The sequence below is a fragment of the Oncorhynchus gorbuscha genome, linkage group LG16 (genome assembly GCF_021184085.1).
Source record: "Oncorhynchus gorbuscha isolate QuinsamMale2020 ecotype Even-year linkage group LG16, OgorEven_v1.0, whole genome shotgun sequence".
Taxonomy (NCBI): Eukaryota; Metazoa; Chordata; class Actinopteri; order Salmoniformes; family Salmonidae; genus Oncorhynchus; species Oncorhynchus gorbuscha.
This window is the reverse complement of record NC_060188.1, coordinates 55,559,537-55,580,646: the sequence shown is the minus strand read 5'-3', so window position 1 is coordinate 55,580,646 and position 21,110 is coordinate 55,559,537. Positions and strand designations below refer to the sequence as shown.

General features: G+C 44.5%; 1 protein-coding gene across 4 annotated transcripts in view; it reads left to right on the top strand.

The window, feature by feature from the left end:
- The window catches only part of LOC123999450 (cell adhesion molecule 1-like), a 443,297-nt gene that overhangs the window by 351,057 nt on the left and 71,130 nt on the right, over nt 1–21,110 (top strand). For all 4 annotated transcript variants that reach the window (XM_046305265.1, XM_046305267.1, XM_046305266.1 and 1 more), the window contains one exon: nt 19,719–19,871. In XM_046305265.1, the coding sequence (XP_046161221.1) occupies nt 19,719–19,871 (153 nt within the window). The remainder of the gene's footprint in view (nt 1–19,718; nt 19,872–21,110) is intronic.

Sequence of the window (21,110 nt, the reverse complement as noted above, 5' to 3'; positions counted from 1 at the left end):
TGTAGTTCTACATTGACACACATACACATACAGTCATCAAGTCTACAATAATCTTTCGGTCCACTTCAAAATCAAATCAGATCAAATTTTTATTTGTCACATATTTAGCAGATGTTAATGCGAGTGGAGCAAAATGCTTGTGTTCCTAGCTCCAACAGTGCAGTAGCATCGAGCAATTCACAACAATACACACAGATCTCTAAGTAAACGAATGGAATTAAGAAATATAAATATTAAGATGAGCATTGTCGGTGTGACATTGACTAGAATACAGTAGAATACAGTGTATACATATGAAATGAAAAAAAAAACAGTATGTTAACATTACTAAGGTGACCAGTGTTCCATTATTAAAGTGACTATGTACAGCACATAGGGCAGCAGCCTCTAAGTTGAACGGTTGAGTAACCGTGTGGTAGCCAGCTAGTGATGGCAGTCTGATGGCCTTGAGATAGAAGCTGTTTTTCAGTTTCTCGGTCCAAGCTTTGATGCACCTGTACTGACTTCGCCTTCTGGATGATAGCAGGGTGAACAGGCCGTGGCTTGGGTGGATATCCTTGATGATCTTTTTGGCCTTCCTGTGACATTGGGTGCTGTAGCTGTCCTGGAGGGCAGGCAGTGTGCCCCCGGTGATGCGTTGGGCAGACCGCACCACTCTCTTTAGAGCCATGCAGTTGCAGGCGGTGAAGTGTCTGTACCAGGCGGTGATACAGCCAGACAAGATGCTCTCAAATTTCTTCAGCCTCCTGAGGTTGAAAAGGTACTGTTGCGCCATCTTCACCACACTGTCTGTGTGGGTGGACAACTTCAGATTGTCAGTGATGTGTACGCCAAGGAACTTGAGGCTTTTGACCTTCTCCACTGCGGTCCCATCGATGTGGATGGGGGTGTGCTCCCTCTTCTATATATATATGTCTCCTGAAGTCCACGATTAGGTCCTTTGTCTTGTTGACGTTGAGGGAGAGGTTATTTTCCTGGCACCACTCCGCCAGGGCCCTCACCTCCTCCCTGTAGGCTGCCTCGTCATTGTTGGTAATCAGGCCTACTACTGCTGCTACTACAAACTTGATGATTGCATTGGAGTTCGTGCGTGGCCACGCAGTCATGGGTGAACAGGAGGAGGATCAGTATAGTGGAGGTGTTGTTTCCTGCCTTCACCACCTGTTGGCGGCCCGTCAGGAAGTCCAGGATCCAGTTGCACAGGGCGAGGTTCAGACCCAGGGGCCGAACTTAATGAGCTTGGAGGGTACTATGGCGTTGAAGGCAGAGCTGTAGTCAATGAACAGCATTCTTACATAGGTATTCCTCTTGTCCAGATGGGATAGGGCAGTGTGCAGTACGATGGCGATTGCATTGTCTGTGGATATATTGGGGCATCATGCACATTAGAGTTGGTCTAGGGTGTCAGGTAAAGTGCAGGTGATATGATCCTGAACCAGCCTCTCAAAGCACTTCATGATGACAGAAGTGAGTGCTACAGGGCGATAGTCATTTAGTTCAGCTGCCTTTTGCTTGGGTACAGGAACAATGGTGGACATCTTGAATCAAGTGGGGACAGCAGACTGGGATAGGGAGAGATTGAATATGTCCATAAACACTCCAACCAGCTGGTCTGCACATGCTCTGAGAACACAGCTAGGAATGCCTTCTGGGCCAGCAGCCTTGCGAGGGTTAACACGCTTGAATGTCTTACTCACGTCCGCCACGGAGAACTAGAGCCCACAGTGCTTGGGAGCAGGCCGCGTAGATGGCACTGTGGTATCCTCAAAAGCAGGTGAAGAAGGTGTTTTGCTTGTCCGTGAGCAAGACATCAGTGTCCGCGACGTGGCTGGTTTTCCCTTTGATTGTCTGGAGTCCCTGCCACATACAGTTGAAGTTTACATACACCTTATCCAAATACATTTAAACTCAGTTTTTCACCATTCCTGACATTTAATCCTAGTAAAAATTCCCTGTCTTAGGTCAGTTAGTATCACCACTTTATTTTAAGAATGTGAAATGGGGGGGGGATCACGTGACCCTTGAACGAGATGGCCGCATGAACTAAGAGCTCCGCACAAGTAGTTTTCAATTCCTAATCTTACCTCCACTCCAAGTTCACACTCATTTAGCTTTAGTAAGAAAAAGTCATGGCGGCTACAAAAGGCGACACTACAGGTGACATTTTTACCCGGACTCGAGTATTAGCGACGGAAAAAGCCTCCAAGAAGAAGCTAGCTTCAGAAAAAAATAGCACCATTAGCCAGGAGCAAGAGAACCCGCTCCCCCACGAGGCACAGTGAATGCCAACCTCGCACTCTGTCGAAGACATCCTTTCTGAGTTGAGATCCCAACGTACAGAACTAAACACCAAATTAGATGCCATTAACTCTCAGCTCAGTGCGATAGGGGGCAAGGTGACAATCCTGGAAAACGCTTTGCCTGACATCAACAACAAGATAACCATAAACGCGGGGCGCCTGGACGAGGCAGAGGGGCGAATCCTATCCATGGAAAACTTATTGACAGATGCCATGGAAACAATAGCATATGCTAAAAAGAAAATCGAGCATCTGGAAGAGAAAACAGAGGACCTGGAAAACAGGGGGCGAAGGAATAATTGTGTTCTATTCAATCTGGGCGAAAAAGAAGAGGGAAACATGCCACAGGCCGGCCCATAGAACTCGAGAGAGCTCACCGAGCACTGAGGCCCCCACCAGCAGCCAGACAACCACCGCGCCCAATCACCATACGTTTCCTGAGATTCACCGACAAGGAACGAGTCCTACAGGCGGTGAAAAACAACACCATCACAGTGGGAAACGCCAAACTCGCTTTACACCAGGACCTGTCAGCTGGAATACACAGAAAGCACCGAGAATTTGACGAAGTGAAGAAATACTCCATTGACCGAGGCATCTTCAGGGGATTCAAATACCCAAACGAGCTCAGGATTCTTCACCAAGGAGCCTTGCGACACTTCAAAACTCCCGAAGAGGCAAAACGTTTTTTGAAAGACAATCCTGGCCAATGAGAAACAGACCAAATACTAAATGCGATTAATGCCATTACGAAAGGAGGTAAGACGACATATAGCCGATATCCAGAGACCCACCCCCTAAATGTCATTATAGCCGTCCAATTTATATTTATTTTCCTTTAACTGAGAGGGATGGGCTGTATAGCCTAACCTAGGCCTACTAATATTTCAGCCTACTTTTATTTCCCTGTTTTTTTGTTGTTGCTATTATTACCTGGGGTTCCCTATGTCCCTTGGGGGAGGTATATGTAGGCTGGGCTATTGATTTTGTTTTTTCTCCCCTCTTTTACTGTGGTCTGGACAAGGGCAACTGTGTTATTTACTCAATGCGGAGTGGAGAGGATGAGGCATTTCTTTGGTGGGGACAGGGAGACGTTGTGCGTTGCTAACTGTTCCCGGTTTTTGTTTTATTCGGAACACAGAATTGAGACTGAGCGGGGGGGGTAATAGATCCAACGGGATGTGTCGAGTTGTTTGGGAACTCGGCTGGGGTGTTCAGAGATTATTATTTTATGTACACCATTTATTTTCCTTTAATGTGAACGCAGCTGTAATTACTATCCACTTTTACCCAGCGATGACTTGCACTGAAGTTCGATTACTGCTCGATGACGATGACTAGTACCTTAAATCTATTGACATGGAACTGCCATGGTCTAGGGCATGCAATAAAACGAAAAAAGATACTATGTGCTCTAAAAAAGGAAAAAGCAGACATTGCGCTATTACAAGAGACACACCTCTGTGATGCTGAACATGCCAAACTCCGCAGAGCTTGGGTGGGACAGGTGTATTTCTCATCTTTCAAATCAAACAGTAGAGGCACAGCCATACTTATCCATAAAACTGTTCCATTCATAATAGACAAAAACGTATCTGATCCGGAGGGGAGATTTATTTTGATAACTGGGTCACTATATGGTCAACCAATAACTATATTAAACATATACACCCCTAACACAGATACTCCTGCCTTCATGTCAAAAATTATAACCCTGTTCAATGAGCATTGTGTCTCCTTTGGTGTGGTGGCCGGAGATTTTAATTGTACCCTTAACCCAACCCTAGACAAATCATCTCAAGTCCCCACCACAAATCCTAGATCTGCAAAGATGTTGAACTCTCTTACTAAAGAGATGGGACTGATAGATATCTGGAGAGAGAATAATAGCTCATCTATGGACTATAGCTCAGTTGGTAGAGCATGGCGCTTGTAACGCCAGGGTAGTGGGTTCGATCCCCGGGACCACCCATACGTAGAATGTATGCACACATGACTGTAAGTCGCTTTGGATAAAAGCGTCTGCTAAATGGCATATATTATTATTTATTATTATACATACTACTCTAATGTCCATAACACCTACTCCCGTATAGATTATATTTTTATCCCAAAGACTTTCATAAATTCAGCCACTTGTACAATCGGACCCATAGCACTTTCAGACCACGCCTTTGTCCACCTCCGCTTTGACCTCTGCAAAAACATCCCGAGGTCAAAGAGCTGGAAATTCAACACCTCCATGCTATCAAATGACGAGTTCCATACATTGGTAACTACATGGATAGACAACTACACACATGACAATAAAGATTCTCCTGTTTCTCCGGCCACAATGTGGGACGCTGCTAAAGCCACACTAAGACGTCATCTAATTGAATATGCTTCGTCTAAGAAAAAAGCAATGGAAGCACACAGGCTAGATCTTGAGAGGGAGCTGGAATGCTGTGAAAAAATACATAAACAACAACAGCACCTCCTGGAGTCATCTTAAAGCAGCCAAAGCCAAACTGAATTTGGACTACACTCGGGAGATTTAAAAAAAGTTTTCTTTACTAAACAGAAATACCATGAGTATAGCAATAGGCCCAGTAGATTGCTTGCTTACCAATTAAAAAAGGATCAGTCAGAGCGTACAATCATGGCTATCCGAACAGCAGAAGACGAGATCACATATGACCCAAAAAATATCAATTTAACTTTTCATGATTTTTACTGAAAACTATATACCTCTGAGAGAAAATACACGGAGGCAGAACTCCACTCTTTCCTAGAGGGAATCTCGCTACCTAAACTATCAGAGACCGACCAAGAAGATCTCGACTCCCCCTTCACTCCTGAGGAGATCCTGGAGGCAATTACCTCCATGCCACCTAATAAGTCCCCAGGCCCAGATGGATTTCTACAAAGCTTTTTGCCCCAGCTCAGCCCTATCTTCATGCCAATGCTGGAGGATTTTTGCAAAAACGGAGTTCTCCCAGACTCAATGCACACAGCTCGCATTACAGTGTTGCTAAAAAAGGACAAGGACCCCCCTATCCTGCTCGTCCTTCCGGCCCATAAGCTTGTTGGATTTCGACTATAAAATAATTACCAAATTGCTCGCCAAAAGACTAAACACTCTTCTTCCCAAAATAATAAAAGCGGACCAAACTGGATTTATTAGAGACAGATACTCTTCTGATAACATTCGCCGTCTTTTTGATATTATTGATCAAGTAAACGCACAAAAGACCCCTGTCCTGCTGGCTTCACTGGATGCTGAGAAGGCGTTTGACAGGATGGAGTGGAGCTTTCTGTTTTCAGTCTTAGAAAAGTTCAATATGGGCCCAAATTTTATTAAATGGATCAAATCACTATACTCTCATCCAAATGCCATGGTGACTACTAATGGACTGAACTCTGACAGATTCCCTCTGGAACGGGGCACAAGACAAGGGTGCTCGCTGTCCCCGCTGCTCTACTTGTTGGGGGTGGAGCCTCTGGCAGAGCTGATAAGGAGCAATCCAAGTATTATGGGTGTTTCTGCAGGTGGCCTGCAGCACAAGATTTCGCTTTACGCAGATGATGTCTTGCTCTACATATCCAACCCTGAGAAATCCCTCTCTCTCATTTTAGACACAATTGCTCAGTATGGCAAGTTTTCAGGTTATAAGATCAATTTTAACAAATCTACTGTCTGCCCTCTCAATATTACACTCACCAGCTCTATGAAGACACTTTGTCCTTTCCAATGGAAAACACAGGGGTTTCAATACCTCGGGATCTTCATAACACCAGATCTGAATAGCCTTTTTAAGGAAAATTATCTTCCACTCCTGGATCGAATCAAGAACGATCTCCAAACCTGGATCTCCCTCCCAATTAGCTTAGTAGGAAGAATTAATGTAATCCGTATGAACGTCCTCCCTAGACTGAACTACTTATTTCAGATGCTCCCATGCTATCTCCCAGTTTCCTTCTTCAAAACAACTAACCAAAGCATCACCAAATTTATATGGGGCAATAAAAAACCTAGGATCAAGTTTTCCACTTTATCAAAACCTGAATCTAAAGGTGGTCTTGCCCTTCCCTCCCTTCAATTGTACTACTGGTCTGCCCAAATCCGCAACATGCTAACATGGATCACAAACAGACAAGAGTTAATGTGGATTCAGATAGAAGCCCAATCCTGTGGTTCATTGCCCTTAAGCTCAATTATATTCATTAATAACTTTAGTGAAGTGGGCAACATAGCCAAAACCTTTGCGATTTACAGCACCCTACTAGCGTGGAGGGACTGTAAGAAATACCTGGGGATTTCCTCCCAAATATGTTCTCATTCGCCTATAGTAGGCAACCCAGACTTGCCAAAAGCCCTGAGGGATGCCAACTTTAATCTTTGGCATACTCTAGGAATCAGGACCTTTTCAGACCTATTTCATCAGAAAACCACTACACTGAAATTCTTTCAAGAGCTCTGCAGTGAATTCGATGTGCCAAGATCCCATTTTTTAAAATATCTTCAAATTAGACATGTAATTTCCTCATTTTACCTCCAAGAGGAGGTTTAGAACTCAGTTGAATGAAGTTGAAACCCTTCTTGTCACAGCACAATCCATTAAAGGCAAAATATCTTACATCTATAGACTCCTTTCTGAGAAAGGAAGGTCCTCCTTTACTCCTTTGAAAATAATCTGGGAAAAGGACCTTGGTCTGACTATCAGTGATGAGTTATGGGCGGAGGTTTGCGACAGGGTATACTGCTCCTCTACCAGTGCAAAAATGAAAGAATCTAATTACAAATTTTTGTACAAATTTTATTATACTCCTTTGAGACTCCATAGAATGAAAACAGATATGTCTCCTAACTGTAAAAGATGTACCTCTGAAAGTGGAACCTATATGCATGTATTTTGGAGCTGTAGGGAGATTGCCAGATTCTGGAAATCTGTACATACTGCTGCACAGAAAATACTAGAGGTACAGTTTGATATGACCCAGTGTATCTATCTTCTTAATGCCCAGCAGGACTTTGTTCTTGATCCTTACAGAGAAAATTTGCTTATGACTATTACATACTTTGCTAAGAAATGTATTCTTCTATTGTGGGCCTCTAATACCCCCCCCTACATTTAAAATGTGGATTGACCAGATTGTTGACTTTCTTCCTCTTGAAAAGCTCACTTATGACCTCCACAAGAGACAGCCCAAGTTTGATAGACTCTGGTCTCCACTATTCAACTATATTTCAAACTGGACAGAGTGAACGGGGTGACTAGGGAAATGCGCAGATACATGTTGTGTAAGGTACTGTAAAACCTAAAAACGAATTATTGGCTCGTCGTCTCAGCGAATGCTTGAAATAGCTGATAAGAACCTTGATAGTGCTGCTGCAAGTGTTGTGCTTTTTTGTGTGTGTTTTTATTTTTATTTAGTTTTTGAGTACGTGTGCGTATGTGTGTGTGTGTATGTATATGTGCGTATGTATGTACGTATGTATGTGTGTATGTATGTATGTATGTATGTATGTATGTATGTATGTATGTATGTATGTATGTATGTATGTATGTATGTATGTATGTATGTATGTATGTATCTATGTATCTATGTATCTATGTATCTATGTATCTATGTATCTATGTATCTATGTATCTATGTATATATATATGTACCAAGGAAAATATATAGATTAAGAAAAATAAATGCTTATATTTGACTTTATCATTCATTTTAATTGTATTTTTATTTTTTCAAATGTATTATTATTTTTTGACTATTTATTTTTTTAAAGCCTGTCACATCTGTGAATGTGGAATGTGTTTTGTTGGTTGATTGAAAAACAATAAAACTTAATAAAACTTTAAATTGAAAAAAAAGAATGTGAAATGCCAGAATAATAGTAGAGATGTCATGTTTGTCATTTATTATCATGTCTTGTTTTATTTATTTCATCACATTTCCCAGTGCTAATCATCATTTAGTTTCCCACACCTGTTACGATCCTTTCAATTATTTATATTTATGCTGTAGCATTGTCCTGTCGTGTTTTTGCTTGAATCGCCCTGTCCTGTCGTGTTTTTGTTTAACTTGAGCAGGTGGTCAAACGCCTTTGCAGTTTGCCTTCCTGTTACAAGACTAGAGGATTTCTCTGTTTGGACAATAAAGTTAGTCCTCTTTCACCTGTGATGATTTATTTGGCTGCATCAGTTTTCCAATTAATATTTAGTAGCATTGCCTTTAAATTGTTTAACTTGGGTCAAACGTTTCAGTTTGCCTTCCACAAGCTTCTCACAATAAGTTAGGTGAATTTTGGCTCATTCCTCCTGACAGAGCTGGTGTAACTGAGTCAGGCTTGTAAGGCCTCCTTGCTCACACATGCTTTTTCAGTTCTGCCCACACATTTTCTATAGGATTGAGGTCAGGGCTTTGTGATGGCCACTCCAATACCTTGACATTGTTGTCCTTAAGCCATTTTGCCACAACTTTGGAAGTATCCTTGGGGTCATTGTCCATTTGGAAGACCCATTTGCAACCAAGCTTTAACTTCCTGACTGACGTCTTGAGATGTTGCTTTAATATGTCCGCATAATTTTCCTCCGTCATGAAGCCATCTATTTTACAAAGTGCACCAGTCCCTCCTGCAGCAAAGCACCCTCACAACATGATGCGTCACCCCCGTGCTTCCCCCTTTTTCCTCCAAACATAACGATGGTCATTATGGCCAAACAGTTCTCTTTTTGTTTCATCAGACCAGAGGAAATTTCTCTAAAAAGTATGATCTTTGTCCTCATGCGCAGTTGCAAACCATAGACTGTCTTTTTTATGGCGATTTTGGAGCAGTGGCTTCTTCCTTGCTGAGCGCCCTTTCAGGTTCTGTCAATATAGGAATTATTTTACTGTGATATAGATACTTTTGTACCTGTTTCCTCCAGCATCTTTACAAGGTCCTTTGCTGTTGTTCTGGGATTGATTTGCACTTTTCGGCACCAAAGTACGTTCATCTCTAGGAGACAGAACGCATCTCCTTCCTGAGCGATATGACGTCTGCATGATCCCATGGTGTTTTTACTTGCATACTGTCACGCCTTGGTCTTAGTGTTTTGTGTTTTCGTTGATTGTTTGGTCAGGCCAGGGTGTGACATGGGTTTGTTTTGTTGTATTTCGTATTGGGGTTTTGTGGTTATTGGGATTGCGGCTGAGTAGGGGTGTTGTATGGGCTTGGCTGCCTGAGGCGGTTCTCAATCAGAGTCAGGTGATTCTCGTTGTCTCTGATTGGGAACCGTATTTAGGTAGCCTGGGTTTCGCTTTGTATTTCGTGGGTGATTGTTCCTGTCTCTGTGTAGTGTTCACCAGATAGGCTGTAATAGGTTTCACGTTCCGTTTGTTGTTTTTGTATTTATTAGTTATTTCATGTATCGTTCTGTTTTTCTTCATTAAAGACATGAGTAACCACCAAGCTGCATTTCGGTCCGACTCTCTTTCAACAAACGAAGAACGCCGTTACACATATGATTGTTTGTACAGATGAACGTGGTACCTTCAGGCTTTGGAAATTGCTCCCAAGGATGAACCAGTGTTGTGGAGATCTACAATTTTTCAACCACTCCACACATTTCTTGTTAACAAACTATAGTTTTGGTTAGGACATCTACTTTGTGCATGACAAGTAATTTTTCCAACAATTGTTTACAGACAGATTATTTCACTTATTTGTATCATAATTCCAGTGGGTCAGAAGTGTACATACACTAAGTTGACTGTGCCTTTAAGCAGCTTGGAAAATTCCAGAAAAGTATGTCATGGCTTTAGAGGCTTCTGATAGGCTAATTGACTTAATTTGAGTCAATTGGAGGTGTACCTGTGGATGTATCTCAAGGCCGACCTTCAAACTCAGTGCCTCTTTGCTTGACATCATGGGGAAATTAAAATAAATCAGCCAAGACCTCAGAAAAAAATTGTAGATCTCCACAACTCTGGTTCATCCTCCAACCTAAGTGTATGTAAATCTCTGATTTCAACTGTACGTGTCTGAGCCATTGAATTGTGACTCCGCTTTGTCTCTTTACTAATGTTTTGCTGTTTGATTGCCTTACGGAGGGCATAACTGCACAGTTTGTATTCGACCATATTCCCAGTCACCTTGTCATGGTTAAATGCGGTGGTTTCGGGCTTTCAGTTTTGCGCGAATGCTGCAATCATGCCACGTTTTTTTGTTTGGGTAGATTTTAATTGTCAGTGGGAACAGCATCCCCTATACACTTCCTGATGAACTCAGTCACCTTGTCAGTGTATACATCAATGTTATTCTCAGAGGCAACCGGGAACATATCTCGGTCCGGGTGGGTCCGGGTGATCAAAACAATCTTGAAGCGTGTATTCCGATTGGTCAGACTAGTGTTGAATTGACCTTAGCACGGGTACTTCCTGTTTGAGTTTCTGCCTATAGGAAAGGAGGAGCAGATTAGAGTTGTGATCAGATTTGACGAACGGAGGGCGGGGAAAATACCTTGTATTCAACCCAGAATGGAGTGTACCAGTGGTCGAGAGTTTTTGAAGTGCGTGTACTAGAACATCAGTAGCGTTTTCCTCAAATTGCATATCTGTTTCCCCAGTCATTTGAAATCCATAGATAAGGGCCTAATTAACACAAACTCTGTAACGGCGTTCTTCGTTTGTTGAAAGAGAGTCGGACCGAAATGCAGCGTGGTGGTTACTCATGTCTTTAATGAATGAAATGACAATACATAAAAATAACGTAATATACAAAAACAACAAAACGGAACGTGAAACCTAATTACAGCCTATCTGGTGAACACTACACAGAGACAGGAACAATCACCCACGAAATACACAGTGAAACCCCGGCTACCTAAATACGGTTCTCCATCAGAGACAACAAGAATCACCTGACTCTGATTGAGAACCGCCTCAGGCAGCCAAGCCTATACTAGACACTACAATAACTACAAAACCCCAATACGAAATACAACAAAATAAACCCATGTCACACCCTGGCCTGGCCAAATAATTAACAAAAACACAAATACTAAGACCAAGGCGTGACAGAACCCCCCCCCCCCTAAGGTGCGGACTCCCGGACGCACCTCAAAACCATAGGGAGGGTCCGGGTGGGCGTCTGTCCATGGTGGCGGTTCCGGCTCGGGACGTGGACTCCACTCCATTAATGTCATAGTTCCTCCCCTTCGCGTCCTGGGATAATCCACCCTCGCCGCCGACCATGGCCTAATAGTCCTCACCCAGAACCCCACTGAACTGAGGAGCAGCTCGTGACTATGGGGCAGCTCGGGACTGAGGGGCAGCTCGGGACTGAGGCAACTCGGGACTGAGGGGCAGCTCGGGACTGAGGGGCAGCTCGGGACTGAGGGGCAGCTCGGGACTGAGGGGCAGCCCGGGACTGAGGGGCAGCCCGGGACTGAGGGGAAGCCCAGTACTGAGAGGAAGCCCAGTACTGAGAGGAAGCTCAGTACTGAGATGAAGCTCAGGCAGGTAGTAGGCTTTGGTAGATCCTGGCTGGCTGGCGGATCTGGAAGATTCTGGTTGACTAGCAGATCTGGAAGATTCTGGTTGACTGGCAGATCTGGAAGAGACTGGTTGACTGGCAGATCTAGAAGATCATGGCTGACTGGCGGATCTAGCTGCTCTATGCAGACTGACAGCTCTGGCTGCTCCATGCAGACTGGCAGCACCTTGCAGACTGGCAGCTCCTTGCAGACTGGCAGCTCCTTGCAGACTGACAGCTCTGGCTGCTTCATGCAGACTGACAGCTCTGGCTGCTTCATACAGACTGACAGCTCAGGCTGCTTCATGCAGACTGACAGCTCTGGCTGCTTCATGACTCTGACAGGCTTCCGAAAAGGCAGGAGGCTCCGCTCATGCAGACTGACAGCTCAGGCTGCTCCGAAAAGGCAGGAGGCTCCGTCAGCGCTGTAGAGGAGGAAGGCTCTGATAGCGCTGAACAGGCGGGAGACTCCGACAGCGCAGGAGGGAAGGAAGGCTCTGGCTGTGCTGAACAGGCGAGGCGCACTGAAGGCCTGGTGCGTGGTGCTGGAACTGGTGCTACAGGATCTAGGACACGCACAGGAAGCCTGGTGCGGGGAGCTGCTACCGGAGGACTGGTGTGTGAAGGTGGCACAGGATGGACTGGACCGTGAAGGTGTACTGGAGAGCCTGAGAGCAGGACTGGCACAGGACGTGCAAGGCTAGGTAGGTACACAGGAGGCCTAGTGCGTGAGGCTGGCACATTTTCCACCATCCGACTAACACGCACCTCAGGACGAGTATGGAGCGCTAACCCAGGTGCCATCAAATCCTGACACGCTCCGTCGGATGAATCTCGTACCTAACGCACCGAGCTATCAACTCCCTCATTACTCTCCACTCCACCTTCCCCATTAGCTCCCTCACAGTCTCTGCTTCGCTCACCTCTAACACCGGCTCTGGTTCTGGTCTCCTCCTTGGCTCTTCACGATTAACAAGGAGAGTTGGCTCAGGTCTATCTCCTGACTCAGCCACTCTCCCTCTGAGCCCCCCCCCAATACATTTTTGGGGCTGCTTTTCGGGCTTCCCTCTGCGCCGTCGTGATTTCCTCTCCAACTCCATTCTCCTATAGCCTTCTTCGCACTGCTCCAGCGAATCCCAGGCGGGCTCCGGCACTCTCTCTGGGTCGACCGCCCACCTGTCTATTTCTTCCCACGTCGTATACCCCATACCTCTGCTGTCCATAACGTCCGCCCTTCGCTGCTCCTGCTGCCTGTTACCACGCCACTCGGTCCGTGTGTGGTGGGTGATTCTGTAACGGCGTTCTTCGTTTGTTGAAAGAGAGTCGGACCGAAATGCAGCATGGTGGTTACTCATGTCTTTAATGAATGAAATGACGATACATGAAAATAACGTAATATACAAAAACAACAAAACGGAACGTGAAACCTAATTACAGCCTATCTGGTGAACACTACACAGAGACAGGAACAATCACCCACGAAATACACAGTGAAACCCCGGCTACCTAAATACGGTTCCCCATCAGAGACCACAAGAATCACCTGACTCTGATTGAGAACCGCCTCAGGCAGCCAAGCCTATACTAAACACACCCCTAATCAGCCGCAATCCCAATAACTACAAAACCCCAATACGAAATACAACAAAATAAACCCATGTCACACCCTGGCCTGACCAAATAATTAACGAAAACACAAATACTAAGACCAAGGCGTGACAAACTCCTATTTAATTGATTTCAATTGACTGATTTCCTTATATTAACTGTAAAATCATTCAAATATTTGAAATGTTTGCTTGTTGCGTTTTATTTTTTTGTTCAGTGTGGTACTCTCTACTCGCCCACACATTAATTTGAAGAGGTTGGATATACACCCACACACACAAACATACACACAAACATACAGTATAGTTATACATACAGTATAACACTTTTGCAACAAGTTCCTAAGTCATGTCTACTAGTCTTCAGGCATGAGTGTACACACACACACACACACACACACACACGGACACACACACACGGAGAAGCAGCCACGTCCTCGGAAGGTCTCCCATCTATCTCTGACGCATCCAACGTTGTGTCCCTCCCTCCCTTTGCACCAACACAAACTTCTTCCTCACACAACTACACAGCCACTCAGCCATGTCCTCAAGATCCCCATCGCATGCATAAATCGCGCCTCGTGTTTTTCTGTTTCGCTGGGGCACCAAATACCAAGCCCACAGCTGGCTGTCAAGGGCATCTCATCTTTTGACGGGGCGCCTTGATCTCTTGTGATCTTTTCCCAAGAACACTCTGGCATTTCACTGCAGCTGCACTGTTTAATTATAGCTTGGCTCTGCTACCAGCCTCCCCTGGAATATCATATTGGGCCCCTCCAACTAAAATCCATATTGGGGGGGGGGGGGGGAGAAAGAGAGGAGAGAGCTTTGACATTGACATCCTGTGACCCCACTTCAAGGGAGCGGTCATAGCCCTGTGTGGTGAGGGGGCCTCACCTCCTCCCAGGCTTAGCCCTCTGCACACAAAGTGTGCACACACAAACACACAACACACACAATGATATACTGTAGGCACACTTAACGAGTTAAGAGACACACACACGCTTTTGGACTGGCATTCACAGTGAAGAGACAGACACTTGATACCTGTACAGTGGATGGACAGCCATACTTTTGAAGGCCAGGGTGTGTGCGGGGTCCCCTGGGCCCCGGATGGTACCTGTCTGAAAGCAGCCTCTGCATTACCAAAGGACACCTTTACCTTACCTTGACCACTACAGCTCCCAATCTCTTAAAGAAGACCTCACCTCCATCTCCTCTGGTTTTTCAAGTCACTGACCCGGCCATTAGGAGGACGGCAGCAGCCTAGCCAAAAGTTCACCCTCTCTGATCTTTCCGCCCCTCACTTTATCATTTAGGTGTCTCTCTCCGGCACTGTTCAAAGGTGAGAAAACCGCATGGAATCCGCTAAAGGGCCATGGGAGAAGAGGAGGGTTGGGCGCCACGATTCCCTTTTCTACAACACTTGAAGTGTGTGTGTGCGAGTGTATCGGGTCTGCATATGTGCGTGCATGTGTGTGGTGGGGGTCTGTCAGAGGAGCCAAAATTACCCTCCCCCACATACCTTCGCCCTCTCTCGCTCCTTAATAAAACTTTAATGGGCTCCTCTCAAAAAGTAGCCGGGTCCACTAATCAGAATTGATTGCCGCCACTTAGGAAGAACCCAGAAGCTTGTCTCCAAGAAGCTGGAGCCAGCCCTCCTCGATGAGACCAGGGAGAAACGAAGCAAATGATATACAATGAGAGAGAGAGGGAGAAAAGAGAGAAAGAAAGAAGAAAGGAATAACCCATTGCAGCCATCAAAGTTGAGTTTATCGCATCTTTATATATATTTTTTTGCTCTGCTATGAATTGGAGTTTATTTTCCCCCTTTTGTGTTTACAGTCAGCTTCATTTCAATGCAGAGATTGCCAGGACTCAATGGATGTGGCTGGGTGTGTTTGTGCAGCCTTTTGAGCCCCATCATCCGTTTCCTCGACGGTGCCGAACGGACCTTTGGCTATTTGTGATAACACGAAAATAAGCAATGTATATTCAACACCACTTTAGGCGACTGTCCACCCCTCGCGAATGGAAATGAGTGGCATTTAAAAATATTTTAAAAAATGCATTGTCCACGTTGATCTGACCCAGGCAAATGAATTTGAAATCTTGGACAGAAAGTCCTCTGTTTTATTATTTCATACTATTTCATACCTAAGTAGGATCACTTTATTCATGAGATGGCTTGGGGTCTTCTGATACGAGGTAAATAACAAAAGAGACGAATTGAGTGATGCAATACCCTCCAAAACCAATTATGTTTTGTGAATACTCTTGCAATGTGAACAGTGAATCGGTTTTATTTTGAAGAAAGCTGTTTATTCATTTTCATAGAGGGCTGTTTGTTTGGTTGTAGAGAGGCTGCATGAAGAACATTGACTTTGGTTTTCACAATCTAATTCAAGACCACCATAGAAATTAAACATATACATTCCCTAAAATAAAATGTATACTGTACAAACGTTCCTCCATGTCTCTGCCTTGTGTGGGTGGGTGTTACATAAAATAAATGTGCTAGTTTTGAAACTCCTATAGCTGCTATATTCAAGTTTGAATCAGCAGGAATAGTCTACTGCTGTGTTTTGAGACTTCCTCAGCAAAAACACACCGCTCCCCCCCACACTTAATCCAAATACTTTGTTTTCATTATTGTTACCAAAATCCTCCCGGAAGGCATGCTTCAATTCTAATTAGGATAGTCAGAATTGCTCCATCTCTCCTCAGCCCAAACTCATGATGAGGGAGAAAGGGGTGGAAAAAGAGAAGAAAAGGAGAAGGGTCATCCTCCATGTTGTAGCATCTCTGAACCCAAAGAAGAAGGGGCTCGGGAGAAATACCTCAGAAATACCTCGCCAGGCATGCTTTGACATTCCTGGAATTCATTTGTTTGCGAAGCCTTTTCTTTACCGCCCACATCTATTATTCCGTCTGAAATGTACTGCAGTTTCCAACCCTGCTGTGTGACTGGGATATTTCCCATTGTTTCCTTGTCCTTGTTCTTCTTTGTGTCTGTTTTCTCCCTGTTCCTTGCCACTATGAATCATATTCCCACATATTGTTTTGATCAAGTGTTTGTTGCTTCACCAGTGTCTCTCCACACTTGTTTTTACTGTGTTGTCATTGCCTTTTTTTGCCCACTTCTGTCTGCCCCTGTGTTTGTACCTTCCAAGAAGTACATTATCTGAGAAACCCTCTGTCAAACTAAAGGAAATGAAAGAACGAATCAACATCGAAATACTTTCTTTTTCAGTTAGTTTTCTTTAGTGGAATTGCTTTCCACTTCTAGTGCCTTTGTTTTCCTTGAACTCACCCCATTGGACAGCACTGCTGCGGCAGGAGCTAGTGGGGACAAGCTGCGTGTCCATTCCCGGGCTCCCCCGTGGTGAGCTGGATGTCGCGGGCGGGTGCCGTTGTTGTGCCGTAATGGGGACATGGCGGGCCACTGAACCCTCACAACATGGCGACGCTTGTGTCCAGGAACAACATCACTGCACTAGTGAAAGGCTATGTTCCCTGTTGAACACAGAGCTTTTGTGTTGTCAAGCCCTAACACTGTTGTACCATCCAAAAAAATGTATCAGTGTTCAGTTTCTCACCACCTCCAATTCTCTCCGTTTTTTTGGCCAAAGCCACATCTGTGTTGTTGATATACACTACCTTTCAAAAGTTGGGGTCACTTTGAAGTGTTCTTGTTTTTGAAAGAAAAGCACATTTTTTTGTCCATTAAAATAACATCAAATTGATCAGAAATACAGTGTAGACATTAATTAATATTAATATTAATATTGTAAATGACTATTGTAGCTGGAAATGGAAAATCTACATAGGCGTACAGAGGCCCATTATCAGCAACCATCATTCATGTGTTCCAGTGGCACGTTGTTTTAGCTAATCCAAGTTTATGATTTTAAAAGGCTAATTGATAATTAGAAAACCATTTTGCAATTATGTTAGCACAGCTGAAAACTGTTGTCCTGATGAAAGAAGCAATAAAACTGGCCTTTAGACTACTTGAGTCTCTGGATCATCAGCATTTGTGGGTCGATTACAGGCTCAAAATATCCAGAAATAAATAAGGCCAGCATCCCGGAGTCGCCTCTTCACCGTTGATGTTGAGACTACAATTTAGCATGCAATGGGCATGCTTGCTGTCCACCAGAGCTGTTGCCAGAGAGCTAAATGTTCTCTACCATAAGCCTCCTCCAAAGTCGTTGTAGATAATTTGGCAGTACATCCAACCATACACAACTGCAGACCACGTGTAACCACGCCAGCCCAGGACCTCCACATCCGGATTTTTCACCTACAGGATCCTCTGAGACCAGCCACCCAGACAGCTGATGAAACTGTGGGTTTGCACAACCAAAGAATTTCTGCACAAAATGTCAGAAACCTCATATTTGTGCTCGTCGTCCTCACCAGGGTCTTAACCTGACTGCAGTTAGGTGTCACAACAGACTTCAGTGGGCAAATGCTCACCTTCGATGGCCTCTTGCTTGCTGGAGAAGTGTGTTCTTCACAGATGAATCCCGGTTTATCTATACCGGGCAGATGGCAGACAGCATGTATGGCGTCGTGTGGGCTAGCGGTTTGCTGATGTCGACATTGTGAACAGAGTGCCCCGTGGTGGCGGTGGGGTTATGTTATGGGAAGGCATAAGCTATGGACAACGAACACAATTGCATTTTATCGTTGGCAATTTGAATGCACAGAGATACCGTGACGAGATCCTGAGGCCCATTGTTGTGCCATTCATCCGCCACCACCACCTCATGTTTCAGCATGATATTGCAAGGCCCCATGTCACAAGAATCTGTACACAATTCATGGAAGCTGACAATGTCCCAGTGCTTCCATGGCCTGCATACCCACCAGACATGTCACCCATTGAGCATGTTTGGAATGCTCTGGATCGACATGTACGGCAGTGTGTTCCAGTTCCCGCCAATATTCACCAACTTCACACAGCCATTGAAGAGGAGTGGTACAACATTCCACAGGCCACAATCAACAGCCTGATAAACTCTATGCAAAATAGATGTTGCGCTGCATGAGGCAAATGGTGTTCACACCAGATAGTGACTGGTTTTCTGAACTACGCCCCTACCTTTTTATTTAAGGTATCTGTGACCAACAGATGCATATCTGTATCCCCAGTCATGTGAAAGCCATCAATTATGAATTAATGAATTCATTTAATTTGACTGATGTCCTTATAAGCGCTGTAACTCAGTAAAATTGTTGAAATTCTTGCATGTTGCGTTTGTTCAGTATAAGTCCTCTTGTTGGACTGACAGCCTCTCTTGCTCTCCTCCTCCTATTTTCCTCTTTTTCCCATGCTTTTGGAATAAAAGCAAAAGAGCACGGCTAACCAGCTGGAACCAAGAACAATCAGCTTCACCCCATCCCCCATCGCCATCACAACCCTGGCTTTCATGTGCCCGCCGCTGCAAACTGTAATGATGCCAGATCATTTTGCTATTTGTTTCCATTTATTTATGTATTTATTCACGCTACCTCTTTTTATGTTGTTGGTTTCGCTCTTTTGAACTGGTCTGCTGTGGGTGAGAAGAAACGTGGCTTGGGGAGGGGAAGAAGACACAGAGAGCAATAAATGGCCGCTGTCAATCTGTTGGGGTTGGTGGGGGGAAGGTTTCATCTTAACCAGACGTTGGCATTCTCCGTTGGAATTCTCCATCGCGTGATCCAAGGCAAAACAAACCATTAATGGACTGCTCATTAGTCTGCGAGCGTGTGTGTGTGTGTGTGTGTGTGTGTGTGTGTGTGTGTGTGTGTGTGTGTGTGTGTGTGTGTGTGTGTGTGTGTGTGTGTGTGTGTGTGTGTGTGTGTGTGTGTGTGTGTGTGTGTGTGTGTGTGTGTGTGTGTGTGTGTGTGTGTGTGTGTGTGTGTCATTCAGCACACACTGCTGTTCCAATTAGGTGAGGGACCCTGAGCTGGATACGAAGACCTCAAAGTTAAGACGTGGCGTTTGTTGTTTGGTTTGGTTAGCATCCCTCTATGTGAGCTCTCTCCATAGGGGGCAAGCAAGGTTTGCTGGATGTGATGGACTAGAGTCGGAAGTGTGGGAGTGAGCATATGACGACCACGTGCCTGTAGACTTTACCTCATACTTTAACTCTTGAAACTCCACCTGGAACTCCACTCAAATATACTCTCACCTAGTAGGTCGACAGTCATTTTCATAGTCAGTGCATAACAATGACACTCTTTTGACCCCCCCCTTCTATCGCTCCTTTTCTCTCTCTCCCTCTTTCTCTCCCTGTCTCTCTTTCTTTGACCGTACAGCCCTGAAAGATGCCCGCTTCCAGCTGGTGAACTTCTCGGACAATGAGCTGCGGGTGTCTCTGTCCAACGTGACCCTGTCTGACGAGGGGAGATACGTGTGCCAGTTGTACACAGACCCTCCACAGGAGGCCTACGCTGACATCACCGTGCTGAGTATGACTACACACACTTTTATTTGTATTTATTTTTATATTTCACATTTATTTAACCAGGTAGGCCAGTTGAGAACAAGTTCTCATTAACAACTGCGATCTGGCCAAGATAAAGCAAAGCAGTGCGACAAAAACAACAACGCAGAGCTACACATGGGATAAACAAACGTACAGTCAATAATAACACAATAGAAAAATATATGTACAGTGAGTGCAAATGTAAGATTAGGGAGGTAAGGCAATAAATAGGCCATAGAGGCAAAATATTTACAATTTAGCATTAACACTGGAGTGATAGATGTGCAGATGATGATGTTCAAGTAGAGATACTGGGGTGCAAAAGAGCAACGACAACAACAAAAAAAACATTATGGGGATGAGGTAGTTGGATGTGCTATTGACAAATGGGCTGTGTACAGGTACAGTGATCGGTAAGTTGCTCTGACAGCTGATGCTTAAAGTTAGAGAGGGAGATAAGTCTCCAGCTTCAGTGATTTTTGCAATTTGTTCCAGTCATTGGCAGCAGAGAACTGGAAGGAAAGGCGGCCAAAGGAGGTGTTGGCTTTGGGGATGACCAAAGCCAACACACAATGTTTATAGAAGGGAAATATGTCTCAGACCATCTACGTTAACATTAGTTATGAGAGTATGATTGAAAACACAAAATAGCCTTTTTACAAGTGAGAACTGGCAAAATTACTTCACTATTCAGAATTGTAGTTGTTTTTCTATTCTTGTGAAGACCTCTGATACTCACGAATATGGTAAAACATGTACACACACACACGCACACACACACACACACACACACACACACACACACACACACACACACACACACACACACACACACACACACACACACACACACACACACACACACACACACACACACACACACACACACACACACACACACACACACAGCTATCACTGGCACGTCAAAGACCGATGGAGTGGTTGATCCCACAGCTGTATCTTAAAGTAGCCTTCTCTCACTCACTTTTGCACTGAGACAAACTTTAACCCTTTCTCTTCACTCTGTTTTTGTGACAGAAGATAAGTGCAGGGTTTCAATAATGACAATAAAGGACAAATAAATACAGTCATCAAGGTGTCAAGCAAATGTGCAAAGCATGAATTGAATAATAATTTCCTTGAAAAACAATTAACAGGAGTAAAAGTCTTGCTTTTAGGGATGAGGCCATTTCATTGAAAAGCAAAATATGTTTTATATGTC